The sequence below is a fragment of the Felis catus genome, chromosome C2, assembly GCF_018350175.1.
Source record: "Felis catus isolate Fca126 chromosome C2, F.catus_Fca126_mat1.0, whole genome shotgun sequence".
Lineage (NCBI taxonomy): Eukaryota > Metazoa > Chordata > Mammalia > Carnivora > Felidae > Felis > Felis catus.
Window position 1 is genome coordinate 155,988,484 of NC_058376.1, and position 22,051 is coordinate 156,010,534.

At 43.5% G+C, this 22,051-nt stretch overlaps 1 protein-coding gene, 1 long non-coding RNA gene and 1 pseudogene across 8 annotated transcripts in view; 2 read left to right on the plus strand and 1 right to left on the minus strand.

Annotated features, from left to right (window-relative positions):
- PDCD6IP (programmed cell death 6 interacting protein) overlaps positions 1-12,921 on the minus strand; it is a 76,113-nt gene extending 63,192 nt beyond the window's left edge. For 2 of the 7 annotated variants that reach the window (XM_023260787.2, XM_045037910.1), the window contains exon 1: positions 12,561-12,919. In XM_023260787.2, the coding sequence (XP_023116555.1) occupies positions 12,561-12,769 (209 nt within the window). In that variant the 5' untranslated portion in view covers positions 12,770-12,919. Of the gene's footprint in view, positions 1-12,560 lie in introns of all 7 variants that reach the window. The other 5 variants (XM_023260788.2, XM_023260789.2, XM_045037911.1 and 2 more) reach the window with 4 other exon arrangements.
- A 1,985-nt stretch (positions 12,922-14,906) lies between these two features.
- Positions 14,907-19,696, plus strand: LOC123380195. Its single transcript, XR_006585701.1, has 2 exons — positions 14,907-18,827; positions 19,114-19,696. It is a non-coding gene; the product is annotated as an uncharacterized LOC123380195 (long non-coding RNA).
- A 1,288-nt stretch (positions 19,697-20,984) lies between these two features.
- Positions 20,985-21,582, plus strand: LOC123380065 (annotated as a pseudogene).
- Positions 21,583-22,051: the final 469 nt, after the last annotated feature.

Genomic DNA, 22,051 nt, shown 5'->3' on the forward strand with positions numbered 1-22,051 from the left:
CCCTTCCCCACCTTCTTCAGGGCTATCATTCCAATGACTGCTTCTGAGGCCAATCTTCCAGGGGGAGGGGCAACATGTGTGAGACCAAGTTTTTGACTGACATGGCCACAGGTTTGGTTACAAACAACAAGATCTGAGCAATTAAGTAAACACAATGAAGATAATGGACACTAATTTCTAACTGTCAGAGAAAAGAGTTACAGAAAGAGAAATGGCTAGAATAAATTCTGTAGTTTTTGCTTGGAATTGGAGGTATCAGTGTGATTTTCTAATATGGTGGAGAAATCCAGGGGTGCCTGAGTGGCTCAGTTGGCTGGATGTCTGACTTCGGCTCAGGTCATGATCTCACGGTTCATGGGTTCGAGCCCCGCTATCAGTGCCCCACTGTCAGTGCAGAGTCTGCTTCGGGTCCTGTGTCTCCCTCTGTCTCTGCCTCTCTACCCCTACCCTGCTGGCTCCCACACACTTTCCCTCTCTGTCTCTCTCTTTCTCAAAAATAAACAACAACAAAAATACACACACGTACACACACATGTATATACAGTGGAGAAATACAAAAACAGGTATAAACGTGTGTGTGAGTGTATTTCCTAAACATATATGCTCTGAGGGCCTAGAAGCAATAACACCTTGGTGGCATAAGCACATCTAGAGCCCAGATGAATAATTCTCTGCTTTAGGAGCCAACACTCCTTCAAGAAATGACAGATTCCATGGCGGAGATGGAGAAAATTCAAGAATCAAACCTAAAACATCTTGCTATGTCAGATAGTCAAGGAAGTACTCAAAAAATGAGGCCGTGTCAAAAAGACGTAAGAACTAGCTTTAAGGGGCTCCTGCTAGCCAAGTCCAGAAAAAATTAAACGAAATAAACAAATCATAACCCATTGAGAAAAATAAGAACACCAATTTGAAGCAAATAAAATAAATAGATGAACAGGGAAAGCACTACCCTACTGCACAACGGCAGCTCGTAACACTAGAAGCTATAACAGAGTTGGAAAAATCACCACGGCACCTTTCAGAGTATCTGTTTCAGTTAAGATATATCAATGGATGCTAACACAAGAAAAGTCTGATGGAAACAGGGTATTACAAAGATTCAAAGTATCTCCCCACAAAGTACTTACTAATTTGTTCAACATACTCATCAACTGTAAGGTCAAGAAACCCAGCAGACATCATCTTGATCAAATCATGAAAGTTAAACACAGGGCACCAAACAACATCAAGTTCTTCCTGACATGCACAAAACCAAAAACAAAACCCAGCTGCACTTCGGTGGTACTGCTGCCCAAAAATGCATAAATCCTAAGAAAAAATAAGACGAACCCTTACCGAGGGACATTCTACCAAGTAAGCAGCTTATACTCTTTAAAGATGTCAAGGTTGTGAAAAACAAGGAGAAACTGAGGAACTGTTCCAGACGTAAGCAGACTAAAGAACCAATTAAATGCCAAAGGATCCTGGATGAGATCCTGAGCCTGTAAAAATATCATTGGGACACTTAGCAAAATTTGAATGCATTTTATGGGTTACACGGTAATATTCAATCAATGCTAACTTCCCAATTTTGAAAGCTGTACCGTGGTCATGTAGAATATTCTTGTACCTAAAACATTCTCGTAGTCTGAAAAAAAAAAATGAAGTCTGAATTATTAAATGTTGAAACGCTTTAACTCATTCCTATCATACTTAAAATTTCATCCAAAATTTCTGACAAGGCCTGGCATTATCCAGCCATCATTCAACCTCTCCAGCCTCATCTGAGAATATTCACTACACGTCCTATTCATTAGTCTATGCTCTCTCCTGGCTCAGGGCCTCCACCAGTTTTTGTCCCCCCCCCCCCCCCCCCCGACACTTTTCCTATCACGATTTCCTGCTTTTCTTATCTAGGCTGATATACCATCAAAAGAGCCTTCCCTCATTTGTTCGTTCACCCATTCATTCAAAAAATATACACTAAGAGTTTACTATGTACCAAACACAGTTCTAGGACATAGAAATCCAGCAGTAAACAAACATTTAAAATTTTGAGCCCTTGTAGAGCTTTACTTGTAGAGGGGGAGACAAAATAGATAAGTAAAAATACAGTACAGGGGACCGTAATAAGTGCTATGGAGAAAAAAGTAAAAAGGATAAGGTGTTGTACAGGGTGAGAAGACTGTGGTCTTCAATCACAACATGTGATAACTTGACTACACAGAAGAAATAAAACAGTTTTGAAAACCACAGATAATAGAGAAGGTACGAAGGAGGTGATGTGATGAGGCCAGCAGGTAAGTGAGATAAAAGATCAGCAGTCGTGGGACAATCAAGTGCCAAAAACTGGGACAAGAGCATGCCCGAAGACACCCAGCCACGGCAAGGAGGCCAGTATGGTCACAGGGCCAGCACCGGAGAAGATGGTAGAAAATGAAATCAAAGAAGTAACGATGTTCGGAGCAGAACCGTAAGACTTCTGGTTTCTACTGTTCGGAGGAAGACGGGAAACCATCAGAGTCCGGACAGAAGAGTAACACGAGCTCATCTGTTTTCACAGTCACCGTCCACGCCGCCACGGGGAAGACGGACTTGCAGTTGTGCAAGAGCAAAGGAGAGAGGTCGGTCAGGAAGCTATTACAGTAATCCAGGCAGGAGATGGGGGAGCGTAACTCGGCTGTTCCACAGTGGTGGCAGAACTGAGAAGGACGGTCAACCTCACTCCTGTTTTAAACCAGGAGTTTAAACTCTCCCTTTATAATCTCTTGGGCCTCTGAATTCTTCCTCCATAGAACTTACCAGTTTGTAATATACCTACTTACGGAATTATGGTATCTTTTTCCTCAAAGGATTCTAAGCTCCATGAGAGCAGAGAATGCGTCTGTTTGCTATTTAATTGCTAGCCCCAAATACGTCACTAAGCTGCAAATGTTTTAAAAGTAACCTTTTTTATCTCTGGAAAGTAAAACCCAAGATTCTCTGTTTTGTGAATCAACAGGAACTACCAAAGAGCAGCCCTCAAGGAGACACCAGCCAGGTCCCAAGGGCTGGAGACAAAAGAAGGCAACAGCACGCAAGGCCCAGCAACAAGGCTGACAGAGCAACTGTTTCTGAGAAGGGCTATTGTCGGCTTCGCCAAGCAAAAGGCAAAGTCAAGATAATACGCAGGTCTTGACACAACAAGAAGGAAAACTCCTGCCAGCCCTGTAAGCTTCTTCCCTGACCTGGGCCATCTCAGATGGAGGGCACTCTAGGTACACAGCCGCCCAACTGTCATTAGCTAGATTCATTCTCCAAGGAAGAGTATCCGGTCTGGTTGAGAGGGCCCCAGGGGAGGGGGTGGGCAGCCACAACACAGTCACCTTCACTCTCTGCCTCAGTGACACCCAAGTTCCAGCACGCCCTCCTCTTCTCCCAGAAAGCCCAGCCATCTCAACTTGGGCAGCTGGCTCAGCTGCTGGAGACAAGCAATGTGCTGAGTCACCAACTCCCAGCCTGAGACTGTACATTCACTGCCAAGTGTAGGTGGCCCCAGAGCTAACCCTGGGCGGCAGTGAGGTGCAGCCAATGAATGGCCAGGGAGGCAGGCACTGGGAAGAAAGGGGACGATGGAAGAGAGGGGAGCACTCCAGTGCTGAGAATAAAAGGAAAGATGGGATAGCGGGGAGCACTCCAGCGCTGGGAAGAACGGGGACGATGGGATAGAGGGGAGCACGCCAGCTAGGTCTCCGAGGCTCACAGCCCCGCCCCACTCAGAGTGGTGGCTATGAACAATACAAAAATAGGCAGCTGACCAGGCCTTGGTTTGCTGACTCCTCTGCAGTAAGCAAGAAAGGAAGTAATAGGAGACAAAGCTACTTCCTCTGCAAATGGATCAGTGGGGGGGGGGGGGGGCTAAACAGAATGTCCTGAATTGTTTATAGCTATCTCCATTCAAAGCTTTTGGGCTCAACTCTCAAAACTTAAGCCTTGTAGGGAAAAAGTACATTTATATCATATATTGAAAGACTAGAAGCTATGCGATGGAATCCTCAAAGTAAAACAGCTGTCTCAGGACAGGTGATTAAAGTAAGTCCTACAGGAGGACAGTCATTGGAAATAATATCTGACTCCTCTGGACTCAACCCCAACAGAAACCAACTAATGCTTTTTTTTTTCTTAATTGTTTTTAACATTTATTTATTTTTGAGAGACAGAGAGAGTGCAAGCAGGAAAGGGTCAGAGAGAGAGAAGGGGAGACGCAGAATCCAAAGCAGGCTCTGAACTGTCAGCACACGTCCCGACGTGGGGCTTGAGCCCATGAACCATGAGACCATGACCTGAGACAAAGTCGAACACTTAACAGACTGAGCCACCCAGGCGCCGCTCAACTAATGCTTTTCAAAGAAAGCAGCCATCGCTAACTGTAGTTACCACAGGCAAAATGCTACTTATTCCTACAACACGAAATACAACGAACTACTCCTTCTACATAATTCCATCACACTATCCCTTGTAATTCAGCCTAAATCTTAGGTCTCAAAATTCTCTACAGAGGGAACAAGGGCAGAAACAAGAAAATCTACCCACCTATCACTTAAATATGCTTTACTGTATCAGCAGATTCTAGCTTAGGATATACCTCTAACAAGTAGATCTCTGCTGCAAGTTTTCCACAAGTAGGAAGAAGGAAAGCCAGTATGCTACAAAGTTGGTGAAAGACAGACAGACAGACAGACAGACAGAAAGAGCATTATGGGAAATAATGCTGCGAAGAATCCGTATGTACTTTTAATATTTTAGAAATAAGTAATGTTTTGGGGTGCCTGGGTGGCTCAGTCGGGTACGCATCCGACTTCGGCTCAGGTCATGATCTCACGGTTTGTGAGTTCGAGCCCTGGGACAAGTTCTGGGCTGACCACTCAGAGCCTGGAGCCTGCTGCAGATTCTGTGTCTCCCTCGCTCTCTGCCCCTCCCCTACTCACTTCCTGTCTCTCTCTCTCTCAAAAATAAATAAACATTTAAAAGAAAGAAAGAAAGAAAGAAAGAAAGAAAGAAAGAAAGAAAGAAAGAAAGAAAGAAAGAAAGAAAGAAAGAAAAAGAAAGAGAAAGAAAGAAAGAAAGAAAGAAAGAAAGAAAGAAAGAAAGAAAGAAAGAAGTAATGTTTTAATCAACTATAAAATTTCAAACATATTTAAGAGGTATAATGTCGGGGCGCCTGGGTGGCTCGGTCAGTTAAGCGTCTGACTTCTGACTTCGGCCCAGGTCATGATCTCGCGGTCCGTGAGTTCGAGTCCCGCGTCAGGCTCTGTGCTGACTGCTCAGAGCCTGGAGCCTGTTTCAGATTCTGTGTCTCCCTCTCTCTCTGCCCCTCCCCTGTTCATGCTCTGTCTCTCTCTGTCTCAAAAATAAATAAACGTTAAAAAAAATAATAAAAAATAAAAAAAAAAGGTATAATGTCACAGTGGGCATATCTCAAACTTGCAAGTCCGACAATCCTGGGTTTGAAACCCAAGTCCACCAACTCACACCTGTGTGACTGTGTGCAAGTTATGAATAACCTCTCCAAACCCTTCCTGATGTCAGGTAATATCTCATTTAAGCATGAGGAAAAAGATACCATACTAGATTCTTAGAATAGTGTTGATACATAGTACATGTGATACAAACGGTAGCTGCAGATCATTATTTTGCAACTATTCAGAACTGCCTTTATATGTTCTTCAGTATTTTATAAAACCCAGTCACCTACAGCAAATATCCAATAGCTCAATTTCTCAAATCTCATGGGGGAAAAAAAACCTAGGAAATGAAGTCATTTCTTTGAACATACCAAAGACAGACTCGATTGGAAACTGTAGTTTTAAAGTTCAGGGGTGGGACAGGGCACCTGGGTGGCTCAGTCAGTTAAGCGTCCGACCTCTGCTCAGGGCATGATCTCACACTTGGTGAGTTCAAGCCCCACGTCGGGCCCTGTGCCGACAGCTCAGACCCTGAAGCCTGCTTCAGATTGTGTCGCCCTCTCTCTCAGTCCCTCCTCCACTCACCTCTGTGTCTCTCTCTCTCAAAAAGTAAACACTAAAAAAATAATTAAAGAAAAAAGTTTAGGGGGAACACATGGAGATTGAGAACCAGTCCACACTAGCCAAAGTAACAGTGCAGTGCAAATTCTCATGACCTATACAGCTCCAGTCAGTACTTAGGGCTGTGCAACCCCCAACTGCCAATCAGAAAGAAAAACAAGAGAATGCAAAGAGTTGGACAGCATATTGGTCAGAGTTCATAGATCCTTCCAGAACCTTATTTCACACTTCTTTCTTCACCCAATTTATCACATGAAGACTCATTAATGAAGCATTTTGCAGCAGAGTATAGTAAAAACTAGTCAGGGAGTCAAGAGGTCTGGATCTTAGCTTAATTCTGCCACAGAGTCAACTGTGTGGGCTTAAACCTCCTGTGTGCAAAAGATTCTCCTTAACGTTACGCAGAATGAAGACTGTCCTGACAAGCTCTCTTATTTAGTAAACATTAGAAGTCAGAATACAGAAAAACAAATCGGATTTTAAATCTTCCTTTAAATTATGTTTATTCATCTATGCAGAATAAAATTACTGAGCCAAATCAAGGTCTGCCAAGTACAGATATTCCTTGAGACCAAGGGCCAACTATTACATATCTTTACTTCCTCCACACTATTTGAATAACAAATCTGTAGGAGTGTCATTAGTGCTAAAATTATCTTAATATCCTCACTCCCAAACCAACAATCAGAATGTTAGCAACAGTTGTGAAGTAAAGTGGAACAGCAACATTTTCTTTTCCTGATCTATAAAAACATTAGTGCTTGAAAAAAATTCAGAAATTATGAGACTAGTTCCATCAACTTTATTTACTACAAATGAAAATAATGGGGCACCTGGGTGGCGCAGTCGGTTAAGCGTCCGACTTCAGCCAGGTCACGATCTCGCGGTCCGTGAGTTCGAGCCCTGCGTCGGGCTCTGGGCTGATGGCTCAGAGCCTGGAGCCTGTTTCCGATTCTGTGTCTCCCTCTCTCTCTGCCCCGCCCCCGTTCATGCTTTGTCTCTCTCTGTCCCCCAAAAAAATAAATAAAAACGTTGAAAAGAAAAAAAAAATTTTAAAAATAGAAAATACTACCATAATGCAAAACTAAACACTAACCCACAAGAGAATAACAAAGTTAGAATTTTTACAGAAATGTACATAAATGACTCAAGTTAGAAACAAAACTAAAATTACAAACTATTTAAAAATAAATGCCAATGAAAATATTAATGTCAAAACCAACTGATGTAGCCAAAGTAGACTGAGAAAAAGTATACACTCCTAAAATAAATGTATGAGAAAAACAAAAATGATGAGAAACTAATCATTCGATACAAAAAGAAAGAGAAAACAAAAGTGAATGACAAAGGCAGTGAAGAAACCAAAAAACAAAAAAGATATTAAGAAAACAGACTTGGTTTTAAAAAAAGAAAATGGTAGCTTCAAACCCTTAGCAAATCTGATCAAGGAGGGAATCACACATAATATATGCACATTAAGAGTAAGAAAAAATTGCAACTATCAATTATGAAAAAACATTTTGCAAGAACTTCCGTACGACAAAAGGTATCATAAACACAATTAAGAAATAAGACACAGACACATAATGGAAAAAGGATAAACAACCAGAAAATGTAAAAAAAAAAAACTCCTAAAAATCAGTAAGGAAAAAAACAAGCAACCCAGAAAATGGGCAAAGAAAAAGAACAGGCCATTCACAGAAAAAGAAATTAAGTGACACCAGTAAATGTAAGATGCTCTACCTCAGAGAAATCAGGGCAATGCAGTGGAAAACAAGGTACTATCTCTCATCCATTGTTTAGCAAAAAGCAATAATTTAAGTTACTAACAGGGCGCCCAGTGGTTCAGTCAGTTGAGCATCTGACTCTTGATTTTGGCTCAGGTCATGATTCTAAGGTTGTGGGATTAAGCCCTACATCAGGCTCTGCACTGAGCATGGAACCTGCGTAAGATATTTTCTCTCTCTCTCTCTCTCTCTCTCTGTCTCTCTCTGCCCCTCTCCCCCACTCGTGCTCTCTCTCACTGTCTCTCTCTCCCTAAAAAATAAAGAAATAAAAATAATTAACCTGCAAGTATCAGCAAGAATGCAGAGGAATAAAAAACTCACACATAGGTATTGATAGGAATGTAAATTAATAACAGTCAAGTTTTTTTTTTTAAATGTTTATTTATTTTTGACAGAGAGAGAGAGAGAGAGAGAGCGAGCGAGCATGAGTGGGGCAGGGGCAGAGAGAGAGGGAAACAGAATCTGAAACAGGCTCCAGGCTCCAAGTTGTCAGCACAGAGCCTGATGCGGGGCTTGAACCCACGAACTGTGAGATCATGATCTGAGCTGAAGTCAGACATTTAACCAACTGAGGCACCCAGGCGCCCTGGGAATGTAAATTAATAAAACCACTGTGGAGAGATGAAAATATAAACAACCCTCTCCCAGTTAACCGGAGATCTGAATCAACACCCTTCTCTGTTCCCTCCCAAAATTCCACTAAAAAAAGGAATAAAAAATCTTCAAGATGTCAATGCACAAGGACAAAGACAACGGGAAATGGCCCAATAGCATACAAGAGGTTTCAGGAAATTTTCTAAAATATGAGAAGTGAAGGAATGAAGCAGAGAGAGAAAGCTGAAACTCTAATTGCCTAGAGGAGAAGGAGCTAACAAAATAGAAGCCAAATCATGCCGGAGAAGCCAGAAAGGATCTAAATTGGGAAACAGGAGGCACCACTCAAAAAAGGAATCCAGTATGAGTCTGGGAAGAGAAGGTATGGTTGAAAATCTTTGAAAGAAACCATTAGGCTCCCAAGTCCTCAACTGAGGAAAACGTTAAGGATATCCAACACAGCTAAGCTGGGGGATCGAGCACAAGTAAGTGGGGAGGATGGGGACTGAGAGGCCATGGTTGGGAGTGCTAAATGCCTGCATCATTCTCTCTCCTTCTTCCTTACTAACAGAACCCCACATTTCGGCTGGGTATATGGCTGCCCTTAATAAAACTTCCTTTTTCTCTCCTACTCTTCTGTGATGTGGACACACGCTAAAAGCCAGTAACATGAGCAAGGTGCTAGGGGGCAGCTTCCAGGAAATATTCTGGAAACTGAGCCCTCTGCCTTTCTCCCGTCTTTCCTACGATCTGAAACTTGGGAATGACTCCTATCTGGGCCTTGAGAACAAAGACTCTAGGCTTTACAGAGCAGACGGCCGGAAGACGCCGGAGCCTGATGAACTTCACAGAAGCACTACACCAGCCTCGGATGACCAGAACCGCCTATCTACCAACTCTTTACACAGGAATAAAATCATACTTTAACTCACTGATAACTTGAGATCTACTACATGCAGCTGAATCCAACCCTAATACAGGTGTCACCCTAAACCAGATGACATAAAAGACTGCGTGTATGATTGCTGAAATCCCCAACCTCCGTTTCCCCTTGATCAAATTTCAGAAAGCTGACGACCAGGCTTTTTCATGGAAGGAGACCGGAAGCTTTCTCTCTTTAAAAGAAAAAAACCGACTGCCACAAAAAGACACACACACTGAGATCTGAAGTTTCCCTCCTCCCCCTCGAGGTTCCTGAGTTCGAGCTCCATATGGGGCTCTGCACAGGCAGCATGGAGCCTGCTTGGGATTCTCTCTCTCCCTTGATCTCTGCCCCCTCCCCCACTTGCGCTGTCTCTACCAAAATAGATAAACTTTAAAAACAAACAAAGTAAGATATTCCAGGGACACCTGGCTGGCTCAGTTGGTAGAGCATGTGACTCTTGATCTCGGGGTCATGAGTTCAAGCCCCATGTTGAGTGTGGAGCCTACTTAAAAATAATAATAAAACTTTTTTAAAAATAAAGATATTCTGCTGGCTTGATTGAATGAACATCTCACAACTGTTTGATTTTTACAGCATATATACCCAAGGAACTTTTATATACACCTCCATCATAAAATTTAATAGACTGTAGTATATATCTATTAGCCTATCCTAGCACACTAGAGGGGCAAGAAGTGAAAAAAATATAGTTGTTGAACGAAAGGGCTAGAAGAGAATAATATAGAGATGATTGATGAAACACAGTTAGTTTCAAAGACACAATCTCTGCAACGACCTTAGTACCTAGGAATAGTTCTCACATTTATGCCTAAAAAAATAAGGATTGAACAAATGAATGAAGTTTTAAAAGTTCACAGCAGAACTCTATCACAACCACTATCCACTACTCCCTCTTGTATGTTAGTCTTTTTTAAGTTTTTTTGAAAAAGAGAGAGAGTATAAACAGGGGAGGGGCAGAGAGAGAGGGAGAGAGAGAGAATCCCAAGCATCTGCACTGCCTGTGAGGAGCCCAATGCGGGGCTTCAACTCAGAAATCATGAGACCATGACCTGAACTGAAATCAACAGTTGGATGCTTAACTGACTGAGCCACCCAGGCCCCCCCTCGTCTGTTAGTCTTGAAATTGTGCACCAATTGCCTCTGAAAGCTCCAAGCTCCTTAAGAGCTGGGACCAAACAATCTATTTAACAAGACTGTTATCACAGTGTTTGTTACACCACATCCCTTGCTTTCTTAATACTACTAATGGAAAATCCTCACTAAATACTATTCTGGTCTACATAAAAATCACTTTGGAGGGGAACCTGGGTGGCTCAGTCGGTTAAGCACCTAACTCTTGGTTTCCACCCAGGTAATGATTTCACAGTGTGGGAGGAGATCAAGCCCTGAATTCAGGCTCTGATCTGACAGCACAGAGCCTGCTTGGGATTCTCTCTCTCCCTCTCTGCCCCTCCTCCCCCTCTCAAAACAAATGCCTTTTTTAAAAACTCGCTTTGCATTTTTTTTTTAAGTTAGTTCTAAAAACAATGACTAAGAATTCCTAGGTTACCTTAACAAAAAGCTCATAATAAGTATCAAACTAATGATCTTGGCAACCCGACAGTCCTATCTTTAAAAATGATACTGAGCCACTGGGTGGCTCAGTCAGATAAGCATCCAATTCTACGTTGCGGCTCGGGTCATGATCTCACCGTTCCTAACTTTGAGCCCTGCATCTGGCTCTGCCACTGACAGTGCAGAGCCTGCTTGGGATTCTCTGTCTGTCTCTCTGTCTCTCTCTTCCTCCCCGACTTGTGCTCGCTCAAAATAAACAACAACAACAACAAAAAAACAAACAAAAAAAGGACACCAAAGGGTCCTAATCTCTCTGGGCAATCTATTCAGTATCCTCCCTTGGAGGAACCAGCCCTCCCCCAGTCCATATTATTACCACTTTGATCCATGTGGGATGGAAAAGTTATAGCAGAGAGTGACTCACACAAGGGCAAGCAAATTAGTACATTTCCACTCGTAAGTGGGCAAGAGCCAACCCAATCAGAGGCCTCCCATGGACTTCGCCAGAGAGAAGGAGAAAAGCACTCTCTTATTTATGTATTACGGACCACTGTAATCACAGTAGAGCTGGGGGGGGCGGGGGCATGTCTCCCAATACAGAAACAAAATTCACCTAAAAGGGAATCATCATGGATGCAAGATTCTTTAGGCTTAAGTGGTTCTTAAACCTAAAGAAGCACTATTCCTACGCTTTTCAGATACCAGAACAAATAAGAAAACTAGTTTAACCAGGGCTGCTCCTTGCATCCTAATACAGCTGTGTCTGTCCGGCGAGACAAGGAGAATACGTTACACGCAAGAAACGAGGCTGTTCAAAGGTAGGCAAAAGAACATTTTGAACCGCTAAGTTATATGAAAACGTTGTCATCCGATCCGAAAAAGTACCGCAAACGGAACCCTCATTAAATACAGCATGAGCTCCATAAGCATTTGTTAGGATAACAAATTCACTCCCTTGGGCGCCTACCTGCTCGGGGAAGAAAAAAAAAAAAAAAAAACTGATTTTCAACAACCTCTCGAGTTTAATTTCAAATAACCGCAGCTCCTAACCCTGGGAATTCTCCGCCGTGCGATTATAACGAACTCAAAAAGGTGGCTCAGGCCGAGTGACAATAACGCAGTTAGTCCTAGACGTCCGTCCCAGTGTCCCAATTCTCCCACTTCCCTCAAACAACTACGGTCATGAAATCCTAACCCGGCCCGGAAAGTTGCGCGGCGACGCAAAAATGGGGGGAAGGGCGGTGTCTCGGAGACCCCCAAAGAGTGGGGGCAATCACTCGTGGGAAAATGCGGCGAGAGCGCGCGGCGCGCGGGCAACCCCGTTCGCGCCGGGCATCCGATGGGCCGAGTCCCAGCAGAACCGGAGCCGGGGCCGGGGCCGGGGCCGGGGCCGGGACCGGCGCGGGCGGGCGGGCGGGCGGGACGGACGGGAGGGCAGGGCGAGCGGCGGCCCGCGGGGCCGCTTCCGGCTCACCGAGGAGGAATGCGGGCCACACCTACGCGCCCGGCCCAGCCAGGGCGGGGCGGCCGGGCCGGGGCCGGGCGGGCGAGGGAGGGGCCCCGCACGGGCGGAGGGAGACGCGGGGGCGGCGGGCCACTGCCCACCTCCCCACCGCTCGCCCCCGGGCCCACCTCAGGAGCGTCTCGAGAGCGCCCTCGTGCTTGTCCAGCGGGCGGCCGAGCGCGGCGCGGCGCAGCTTGCTGAGCTCCTCCGCCGCGCGGCAGTACTGGGCCTGCTCCTCCCCGCCGCTCGGGTACGTCTGCTGGATGAACTTCACCAGCGGCTTGGCCAGGTCCACCTCCGAGGTCTTCTTCAGCTGGACCGAGATGAACGTCGCCATGGCGGGCACCTCGGCCGCGGTTCGGGCCACCCAGGCCGCGCGGGACGCCGACGAGGGCCGAGGCGCGCGGACGACCCGGCTGGCGGACCGGCGGACCGACGAACCGACGGACGGGCTCTCCGCCCGAGCTGTGGGTCCGGCCACTTCCGGGAGCTCCCGCGCAGGCGCACTGGCGCGCGCCGCCCGCAGTCACGTGAGGCGGGCGGGGACGCGGAGCCGCTGGCCCGGGACGGGGGCGTCTCCCGGGGAGGGGGCTGGATTTTTCTTTCGCAAGTGGAAGCCTCTCCTTCCAGCGAGCTGCTTGCGGCGCCTTCACGGAAAAGCCACGATGCCTCCACTCGAACAACTTGTCGGTGAAGTGTTGTTACTGGCCCCTACGAGAGTCTGCGGCGACCTGTCCAAGACGTTGCAGCCTCGGGGTTGTTGTGACCTATGGTAGTTCACGCCACGCATTGCTATACACCAGGACTGAGGGCACAGTGAGCCTTATAGGCAAGGTCCCTGCCACGGTGCAATGCAACTTACAGGCAGGTAAGGACACAGAAACTAAGGTGTACAAAGTGTCCAGAGTATGGTAGGAAAAACAGGGTGCTCGGAGCGTAGGGTATTAGGGTCCCTTGGAAGAACCTATTTAAACAAGACAATCAGAGTAGGCTTCTCTGGGGTCAACTGAAAACGACCTGCACTTTGAGATGATGCTTGACATTAGAAGAGGGGAAGAGTGGCAAAGGAGAATCTCGCAGACCGATGGGGTTGCAAGTGCCAAGTCCCAGGAAGCAAACACTTCCCTTGTTCGGGAAGTTGAAGTAAACTGGCAAAAACTTAAAAACCACACGGGGAATGGGATAAAATAAAGTTAGAAGAGTAAGCAAGCATCAGTCATCCAGAACCTTGTAGGCCAAGTTACAGAATTTGTATTATAGAATAAATGCCAAGGAACCCATAAGTGGGATTTAGACGATATCGACATGATACAGTTTGTTTTAAAAAGGCCACCCTGTGCATCAATCTGATGTCGTATCTCTTGATGGGATGTAGCATGAAGTATACAATATCATCTATGATATATTCCAGGCAAAAATGTGTAACTTGAGTCTATCAAGCCTTTGCACCTAACGAACAGCTTATTAGAAATACAGGGGATACAGGAGCAAATTAAATGATCCATAGGAAGTAACCAAACATCCAAGAGGTGGAATTTTCTGCAGGACAACCGGCTCCATCTCTTCAACGATGGATCGTTATGAAAAAAGCCACTGCTGTATGAAAAAACAAAAAAAATTAGGGTACATAAGAGCAGATTGAATCCTAGTACGAAGAGGCTCCCTACAAAATGCACTTTCAGGACAGCTGAAGAAATTTCGATATCGAGGGACTGAATATAAGATGCAAATGTATTGCCATGGAAAGATGGAGATCATTAGCGGAAAAGAGCAAGTCACAGAACAGTATGTATGTTACGGTATCTCACTTTGATTACAAAATGCATATATGTGTATTTGTGTACTACAAAAAATATCTAGGATTATGCTGGAAGGTTTTAGCAGTTTAGTCTTTAGAAGTAGAAATGTATATTTTTATTTTCTTTATTGTTGTGTACCTTTTTTTATAATGGTTGAGTTTTGCGAAGTTTTTTAAATTAATTTTTATATTGGAGTATAGCTTACACACAATGTTACATTCGTTTCAGGTGTACAATATAGTGATTTTGACAAGTCTGCAAATTATGCTGTGCTCACCACAAGTGTCGCTAGCTACCATCTGTCACCATACAGTGCGATTATCATACCGTTGACTCTGTCCCCTATGCTGTACCTTTTATCCCTGTGACTTAATCATTCCATAACTGGAAGCCTATGTCTCCTCTCCTCCCATGGCCCTTCACTCATTTTCCCCATCCCCCCCCCCATCAGCTCTCTATATTTATGGGTTTTGCCCATCGTACATACTACTTTTGTTATAAAAGTTTATTTTACCACAATTTTCATTTATTGTTTTTTAACATTTATTTTTCAGAGGTAGGAAGAGACAGAGCACAAATGGGGGACGGGCAGAAAGAGGGAGACACAGAATCAGAAACAGGTTCCTGGCTCTGAGCTGTCAGCACAGAGCCCGATAAGGGGCTAGAACCCACAAACCGTGAGATCGGGACCTGAGCCAAAGTCAGATGCTTAACCGACTGAGTCACCCAGGCGCCCCTACAATTTTCATCTTTTTAGTAAAAGATTCTAGGTTAAAATAAAACAACCACTTTGCTATGTAGACAATGCATTAAAGAAAGGCAAGGTGAAAGCAGAGAAGTAAATCATGAGATGATTTCAGAAATCCAAGCAAGAGATCACGAAAGGTAACATTAGCAGGAATGAGCTAAGTTGATGTGTTTTTGAGTTACAAATTGAAGAATTTACTGATAAACAGGATAGGAAGGTGAAGAGAAGGGAGTGATCAAGGATGACGCCTGGTTTTGGTGCCTGAACTTCTGAGTGGTCAGTAGAATCATTTACTGATACAAGGAAAACTGACGTATAATCCACTGATGGGGAGGGGATCGGGAGTGTTTGTACCCAGCCGTTCAAGTAGAGTCAATAAATTGACAACTGGGTATATGGGATTAGAGCTTCTGGGAGAGGTCTTGTTTGGGAATCAGCAGTCAGCTGATTTTTAAAACCCTGGGACTATAAAGGAACACGAAGAAATAGAAATAGGTCAGAAGCTATCAATTAGGAAGGATAGTATCAGATTAGGTGTATTTTTAAGACTGAAGGTGATAGATTATCTTGTAGGTTGGGTCGCAGAACTGATGCACTGGGGATTCAGAAGAGCCCGAGACGCAAAGTGCATGAAAAGAGGAGAGGAAAGGGCAACCATAACACGGAGGGTGGAAGAGGGGGGATTAACCGTCAGAAAGATGTGGGATAAATCATTTGTTGAGGCAGGAGGGAAATGAACACAGATGTAGTTAACTGCGCAGCATTGGTCAAGGGAAGATAAGGCAATCCTGTCTGATGGAACTTAGAATAAAATCTAAACTCCTTACCACAGCATGATCTATTTCTGCATATCTCTTCAACTTCATATGTTGCCCCTTGTTCCTTATTTATTACTGCCCGGTCACATTGGTCTTATTTCAGTTCTCAAAATGACGAAGATCTGTCTTTCCTCATATGACTTACAACTTCCTCCCCACTTTCTTCATGTGTAGGATGAAATGTCTCCTCCCCATTACTCCCCCCTTGTTACTGTCTAACTCAGCCATTGTTTATTTCCTTCAAAACACTTACCTAACTAGCAAGTATTTTTGTTGCTGTTGATTTAATATTTGTCTGACTTCCCCACTAGAATATAAGCTCTGTAAGGGCAAAAATGTTTTGTTTTGTTTTTTAAGTACTGTTATATCCAGCACTAGGCACATGGTAGGCACTCAGTAAATATTTTTGAATGAGTAAATAAGTTTCACTGCTTGTGAAAAAAAATTTACGTTTCTCCTATCAAAATGACAACCTTTCTCAATAAGAGGTGCCCTCATTAATTTGATAATAAGCCAGTGTAGTTAGTTAGGCAATAACCATTAATTAAGCAGTAGGCCAGTGGCCAAAGAAGGATGGCATATGCTTGTGTTCTGATAATAACGAATTTCGTAACTGTCTCTTGTGACAAAATTCAACAACTAGCCTCCTCGGGGATGTCTGTCTCCTCTTGTTCACTCCTTCTCATCGTCCTCCCTGTACCAGGCGATCTTCGAGAGCTCATTCAAGACAGCTCAAGTTGCCTCCTACAGGAAGCCTTCCTGCATCTCCCTACACCCCACAGCCCCCAATTTCCCTTTGGCTCGGGCACACAGCGTAGGTACTCGGACAGGCTGCTATTTCCCAGCCTCTCCCCAGACCAAAGCTCCAGGGGTGGTGGTGGTCCTCATACTCTTATTTTCTGTTTGCCACGGGGCCTGTGCTGCGCCTGGCACGGAGCCTGCGGTGAGTGCAGTGTTCGGGGAGGTGGCCTGAATTTCTCCCTTTCCAGTGTTCTCCTCCATTCCTCTTTTCCAGCTTTCATCCATTTCTTTTCCTCCTCCTCCCCCCTGCTCTTCTAGTGTCATTTCAAAACATTTCTCTTTTCCGTCTTCAGAGCATAACATGCCTTCTCTAGAAAATTTGGCACATTTGAAGAATCACATGTAAAATAAAACGCTGCGATTCCACAACCTGGATGTTTTCTTTAAGCAAAGTTCTTTGCACTTCCTTCTCTCTGCACATATATTTTCTTTGGATAATTCTCATGTCTCTGTGTGTGCAATTTTGTATCTCATTATTTTTTTCTTTTCTTCATATTCTGTCAAGCATGTTCACACATCAATAAAGTTGCTTTGTAAACACTGAAAAACAATTCCAGAATCTCAGTATCTTAACATCGTAGACTCTCCAGGGTCGCTGTCCTCCAAGTAGCGTCTTAGTGATCCAGACTACTTCGATCTTATAACTCAGTTATCCCAACATGAGACACCACTTTCAAAGGGGAAGAGGAAATCTATGGCATCACACAGCAGTTTTTCACTGCCTCAGCCGTCACTTCCACTCACATTTCACTGGCTAGAACCTCTCACCTGGCCCCATCAAAATGCAGTGGGACTGGGAAGGATAGTCTTCTTGGTGCCCAGGAAGGAAGGGAGGGCTGGATGTTAAGGAGCATGCATCCCAAGGCTGCATCCCAAGGTGCATCCTTGGTGATGCATCCCAAGGATGAGTTTCACTGCTTCCGAACTTGCTAGTGACAACATTGATATTCCATCTGTGTAATGAGACTCCATAAAATACATTCTTAGAGTATAGTAGCCTCAGTGTAATGTTTTGGGGGGATGTTAAATCAGTAGATTTTCCTCCCTGATAATCTATAGTTCTGGTGGGCCCATCGTCACCCCACCGATTGAACCAGTGGAAATACTTGCATCTTTGGAAGGAGCAAACCCGATGAAAACAGGTTTGAATTTCAAAATAAGAGTTTTTGAAGTCCATATTGAGACAATAGCCTGAAAGTAAGCACTTGCTATTTTGGGAGGAGTCCAGCTTTGTTTGGGAGGAAAGAGGCTGATATAAACCAAGCCCATAAGGCCACAAAAGAGAGTGTTTACAATGAATGAATGAAAGAGTAAATAGGACAAGGGTTTGGTGTAAGGAAAGTTCGTGCGCTGCAAGAAAGAGAAGCCCTTTGGGGGCTGAGAGGAAGAGTGAGAGGGTGAAGGGCAGAAGGTAAACGAGATGTCATTACTTCCTTCACACTCTAGAGTGTTGCATAGGTAAGGGACAGGGGCCTCAAGGATAGGAGAGAAGTAGAAACAAACAGACGATGAAATCAAGAGCAGCAAGGATGTCACCTTACGTCTCCTGTGTAAGGAATGGAAAGCAGAAAATGGTGTGGGGCAGCAGCACTGTTTTTTTTGCAACATGTAATAGAGAATATTTGTCTCTTTAATCTGTTTGCATATTTAACTTTCCAAAAAATGCAACACGTATGCAAAAAAAGAAAATTACTCATTTGTCACATATGGGTATGTAAATTTTGTCCACATAGCAGCAAAATTTTTAAAGAGAAATAGGGAAACTATTAAACGTTTTGTCTCGAGTTACTCCCTAGGTAAGCCCTCTCTCTCATCCCAAATACTGCTGTTCGTGTTTCCATCAGTTGCCAGTTCTCTGATACCGTTCACAGCTATTTAAATAACTACTGCCCCTTGCCACTAGTGTCTCTCCTAGACGAGAGTCGCTTTACTTGGGTAAGATAACTTCTAAGAATAAAGTATCAGAATTATTTTGAAAAAAAATGAATAGAAGTAAGTATTTTGGGAAAGCTGAAAATTATGAGTATCTGAACACTGAGGGCATGTTTCAAGACTCCTATTTTCACTAAAATCCAATCTTTGTTTAAGCATTTCAACTTGAGCAGGGAACACCATCACCCCGTCACCCTGACTTTTCTGTGAATTTGCTTTTACAGCTACACAAGAATGTGTGTCTCGTCTGTTCCCTGCAGCATTCATTAGCTCTGTTCCAGATTCAGGGAGCAGTCAGTAAGTGTTACTAGGACCTCTTCATACTAAACAAACTTGAGTTCCTTGTAAGAAAATCATGCATATACACAAAGTATGCGTAATTTCTCGTCTTTGCTTATTTAATATTTATGACCGTGTGTTAAAAAACAAACCTGTAAACTTCATGGTACAAAGCATTTGTAACATTTGGATGATCATACTAAGTCATTCAGCAAGTATCTCTGAGTTCCTACTCTATGCCAAGCAAAATTTAAATCAAGAGCATTCTGCAGCCAATCGATCAATGCATTGTATATATTTACAGAGGTCTTGATTCTACTCTCACAGAGGATGGTTTATAAGAAGAGAACAGTTAAGGGAAGGCCTAAAAGGGCAGTGGTGCAACAGACCTAAAGAGTAGCCAGCCCAGACTGAAGCAGGAGGATGAAGGCCTCCAGAAGGAAGGTCCCAAAGAGAAAAAAAAAGAAGGAAAGATTGGTGGGATTAGACACAATACCTGATATGATGGAGCTTTCAGAAAAAAGTATATCAGGAAGAAGAAAAGAATGGCAGTGATACTCTAAGAAAAAAGACTGAGCAAGTAAGGAAATACATCGTGGTGCATAGCTTTGTATGCTATTAACAAATTTCACACTCGTAATAAACCCTAATTTGTTTAAGATTTTATTCGTAAGAAATCTCTACACCCAACATGGGGCTCAAACTTAACCCCAAGATCAAGACTTGCACGCTCTACCGACTGAGCCAGCCAGGTACCCCTAAACGCTAATTTTTGAAGGTGATGTCCACCATTTTTCTTCCTGGAAAAGTCATTTTCTCTTTGTAATTAACAAGTAATTTGTGGGACTATACTTTGAGACTGTATAAATATATTGTTCCTCCTTAAACATTTTTCCACTGATTTTTTTCTTGCTTTGATGATTCTTCCCTGAACCTATTATTGCTATGATGATTGCAAAATGGAAATTTTCTTATCCCTCATTCCTCCCATATTTATTAGTTGGCATTATTCTGTAAGTAAGTTTACAGAAGAGTTTTCTTTTTTTTCCCATTTATTATTCATTCAGTTATGAATTTGTTCACATCATCATGGACTCATAGATTATAATCTACTCCTATCATTATGTATTTTGATACTGTATTTTGTTTAAGATTTGGCCAGTGGAAAAAAAAGGTTAGAGTGGGAGAGAGCCAAAGCATAAGAGACTCATAAAAACTGAGAACAAACTGAGGGTTGGGGGGGGTGGGAGGGAGGGGAGGGTGGGTGATGGGTATTGAGGAGGGCACCTTTTGGGAGGAGCACTGAGTGTTGTATGGAAACCAATCTGACAATAAACTTCATACATTGAAAAAAATAAAAAATAAAAAAATAAATTATTACTGGTACGGAGAAAAAAAAAAAAGGATTTGGCCAATGGAAACACCTTCAGGCTGGCTCCTAGGTTCTTTTACCCCTACGCTTTAATTTTTAAATTTTTAAACAGTACAGAATTTTATTTATTTTTTTAATGTTTATTTATTTTTGAGACAGAGAGAGACAGAGCATGAATGGGGGAGAGTCAGAGAGAGAGGGAGACACAGAATCGGAAGCAGGCTCCAGGCTCTGAGCTGTCCACACAGAGCCCGACTCGGGGCTCAAACTCACGGACCGCGAGATCGTGACCTGAGCTGAAGTCGGACGCCCAACTGACTGAGCCACCCAGGCGCCCCAAACAGTATAGAATTTCAAAGAGAACACCTACATATCCACCACAAGATTCTAACATTAACATCTTATTATGACATGTATCTGTCTTTATCACACATCTATCTAATCATCCCTCTGTCCATCTGTCCATTAATCTATCTTAGTTTTTGGATCTATTTCATAGTACATTGCAAATATCAGAAAGGAAAAGTAGAATAAGTAATCTGATTGGTGAGTGGGTGATGGAAATCAAAAAATTTTTAAATGATACCATCAAATGTCATTTAAACCTGACAAACCAAATAGCAGAAGGAAGGAAAAAGGAGACCAAATAATTAAGAAAAAGGCATTAGTAAAAAGGTAAACCTTCAAGTGTGTATACACACTTGATCTCAGGGTCATGATCTCAGATCTTGATCTCAGGGTCGTGAGCTCAACCCCCAAACCCCCACGTTGGGCTCCATGCTGATCTAAAGCTTACCTAAAAAAGAGTTACAAGCAAGCGAGCAGAAGGCTGTTCGGCTGCAAGAGGGGCAATACCTAAACCAAAGGAACTTGTTTCTGCAAGCTTTTCTGGCACTGATTCTGACAGTGAGGTTGACAAAAAGTTAAAGCAGGAAAAGCAAGTTACTCCAGAAAAACCTGTAAAGCCAAAGACTGGTGAGACTTGAAGAGCCCTGTCATCCTCTAAGCAGAGCAGCAGCGGAGATGATAACTAGTTTCAGATTGGGAAAACGAGGTATGTCAGTGTTCCAGACTTTAAAGGGAAAGTCCTAATTGATGTTAGAGAATATTGGGTGGATCCGGAAGGTGAAATGAAACCAGGAAGAAAAGGTATTTCTTTAAATCCTGAGCAATGGAGCCAGCTGAAGGAACAGATTTCTGACATTGACGATGCAGCAAGGAAACTGGAAGATCAGAGCCATATAAAACCTGTACTGCTCTAGTTGTTTTAATCTGTCTCTTTACATTGGCTTTTGTTTTCTAAATGTTGTTTTCCAAGCTATTGTATATTTGGATTGCAGAACAATTTGTAAGATGAATACTTTTTTTTTAATGTGCATTATTAAAAATGTTCTGAGTGAAGCTAATTGTCAACTTTACTAAGAGGATTGCTTTGTGCCCACCACCTAGTGTAAAATAAAATCAAGTAATACAAAATAAATAAATAAGGTAAAATATATGCATAAACACCAAAAGAAGGGGCACCTGGGTGGCTTAGCCATTTGGGCATCCAACTCTTGATTTCTGCTCAAGTCATGATTGCATGCATGGTATGAGATCAAGCCCCACAGCAGGTCCCAGGCTGGATGTGGAGCCTGCTTAAGATTCTGTCTCTCAAGGAAACAGAGAGAGAGAGAGAGAGAGAAGGAGGAAGGGAGGGAAGAAGGAAGGAAGAAAGAAAGAAAAAGAAAAGGAAAGAAAAGGAAGGAAGAAAGGAAAGAAAGGAAAGAAAGAAAAAGGAAAGAGGGGCGCCTGGGTGGCGCAGTCGGTTAAGCGTCCGACTTCGGCCAGGTCACGATCTTGCGGTCCGTGAGTTCGAGCCCCGCGTCGG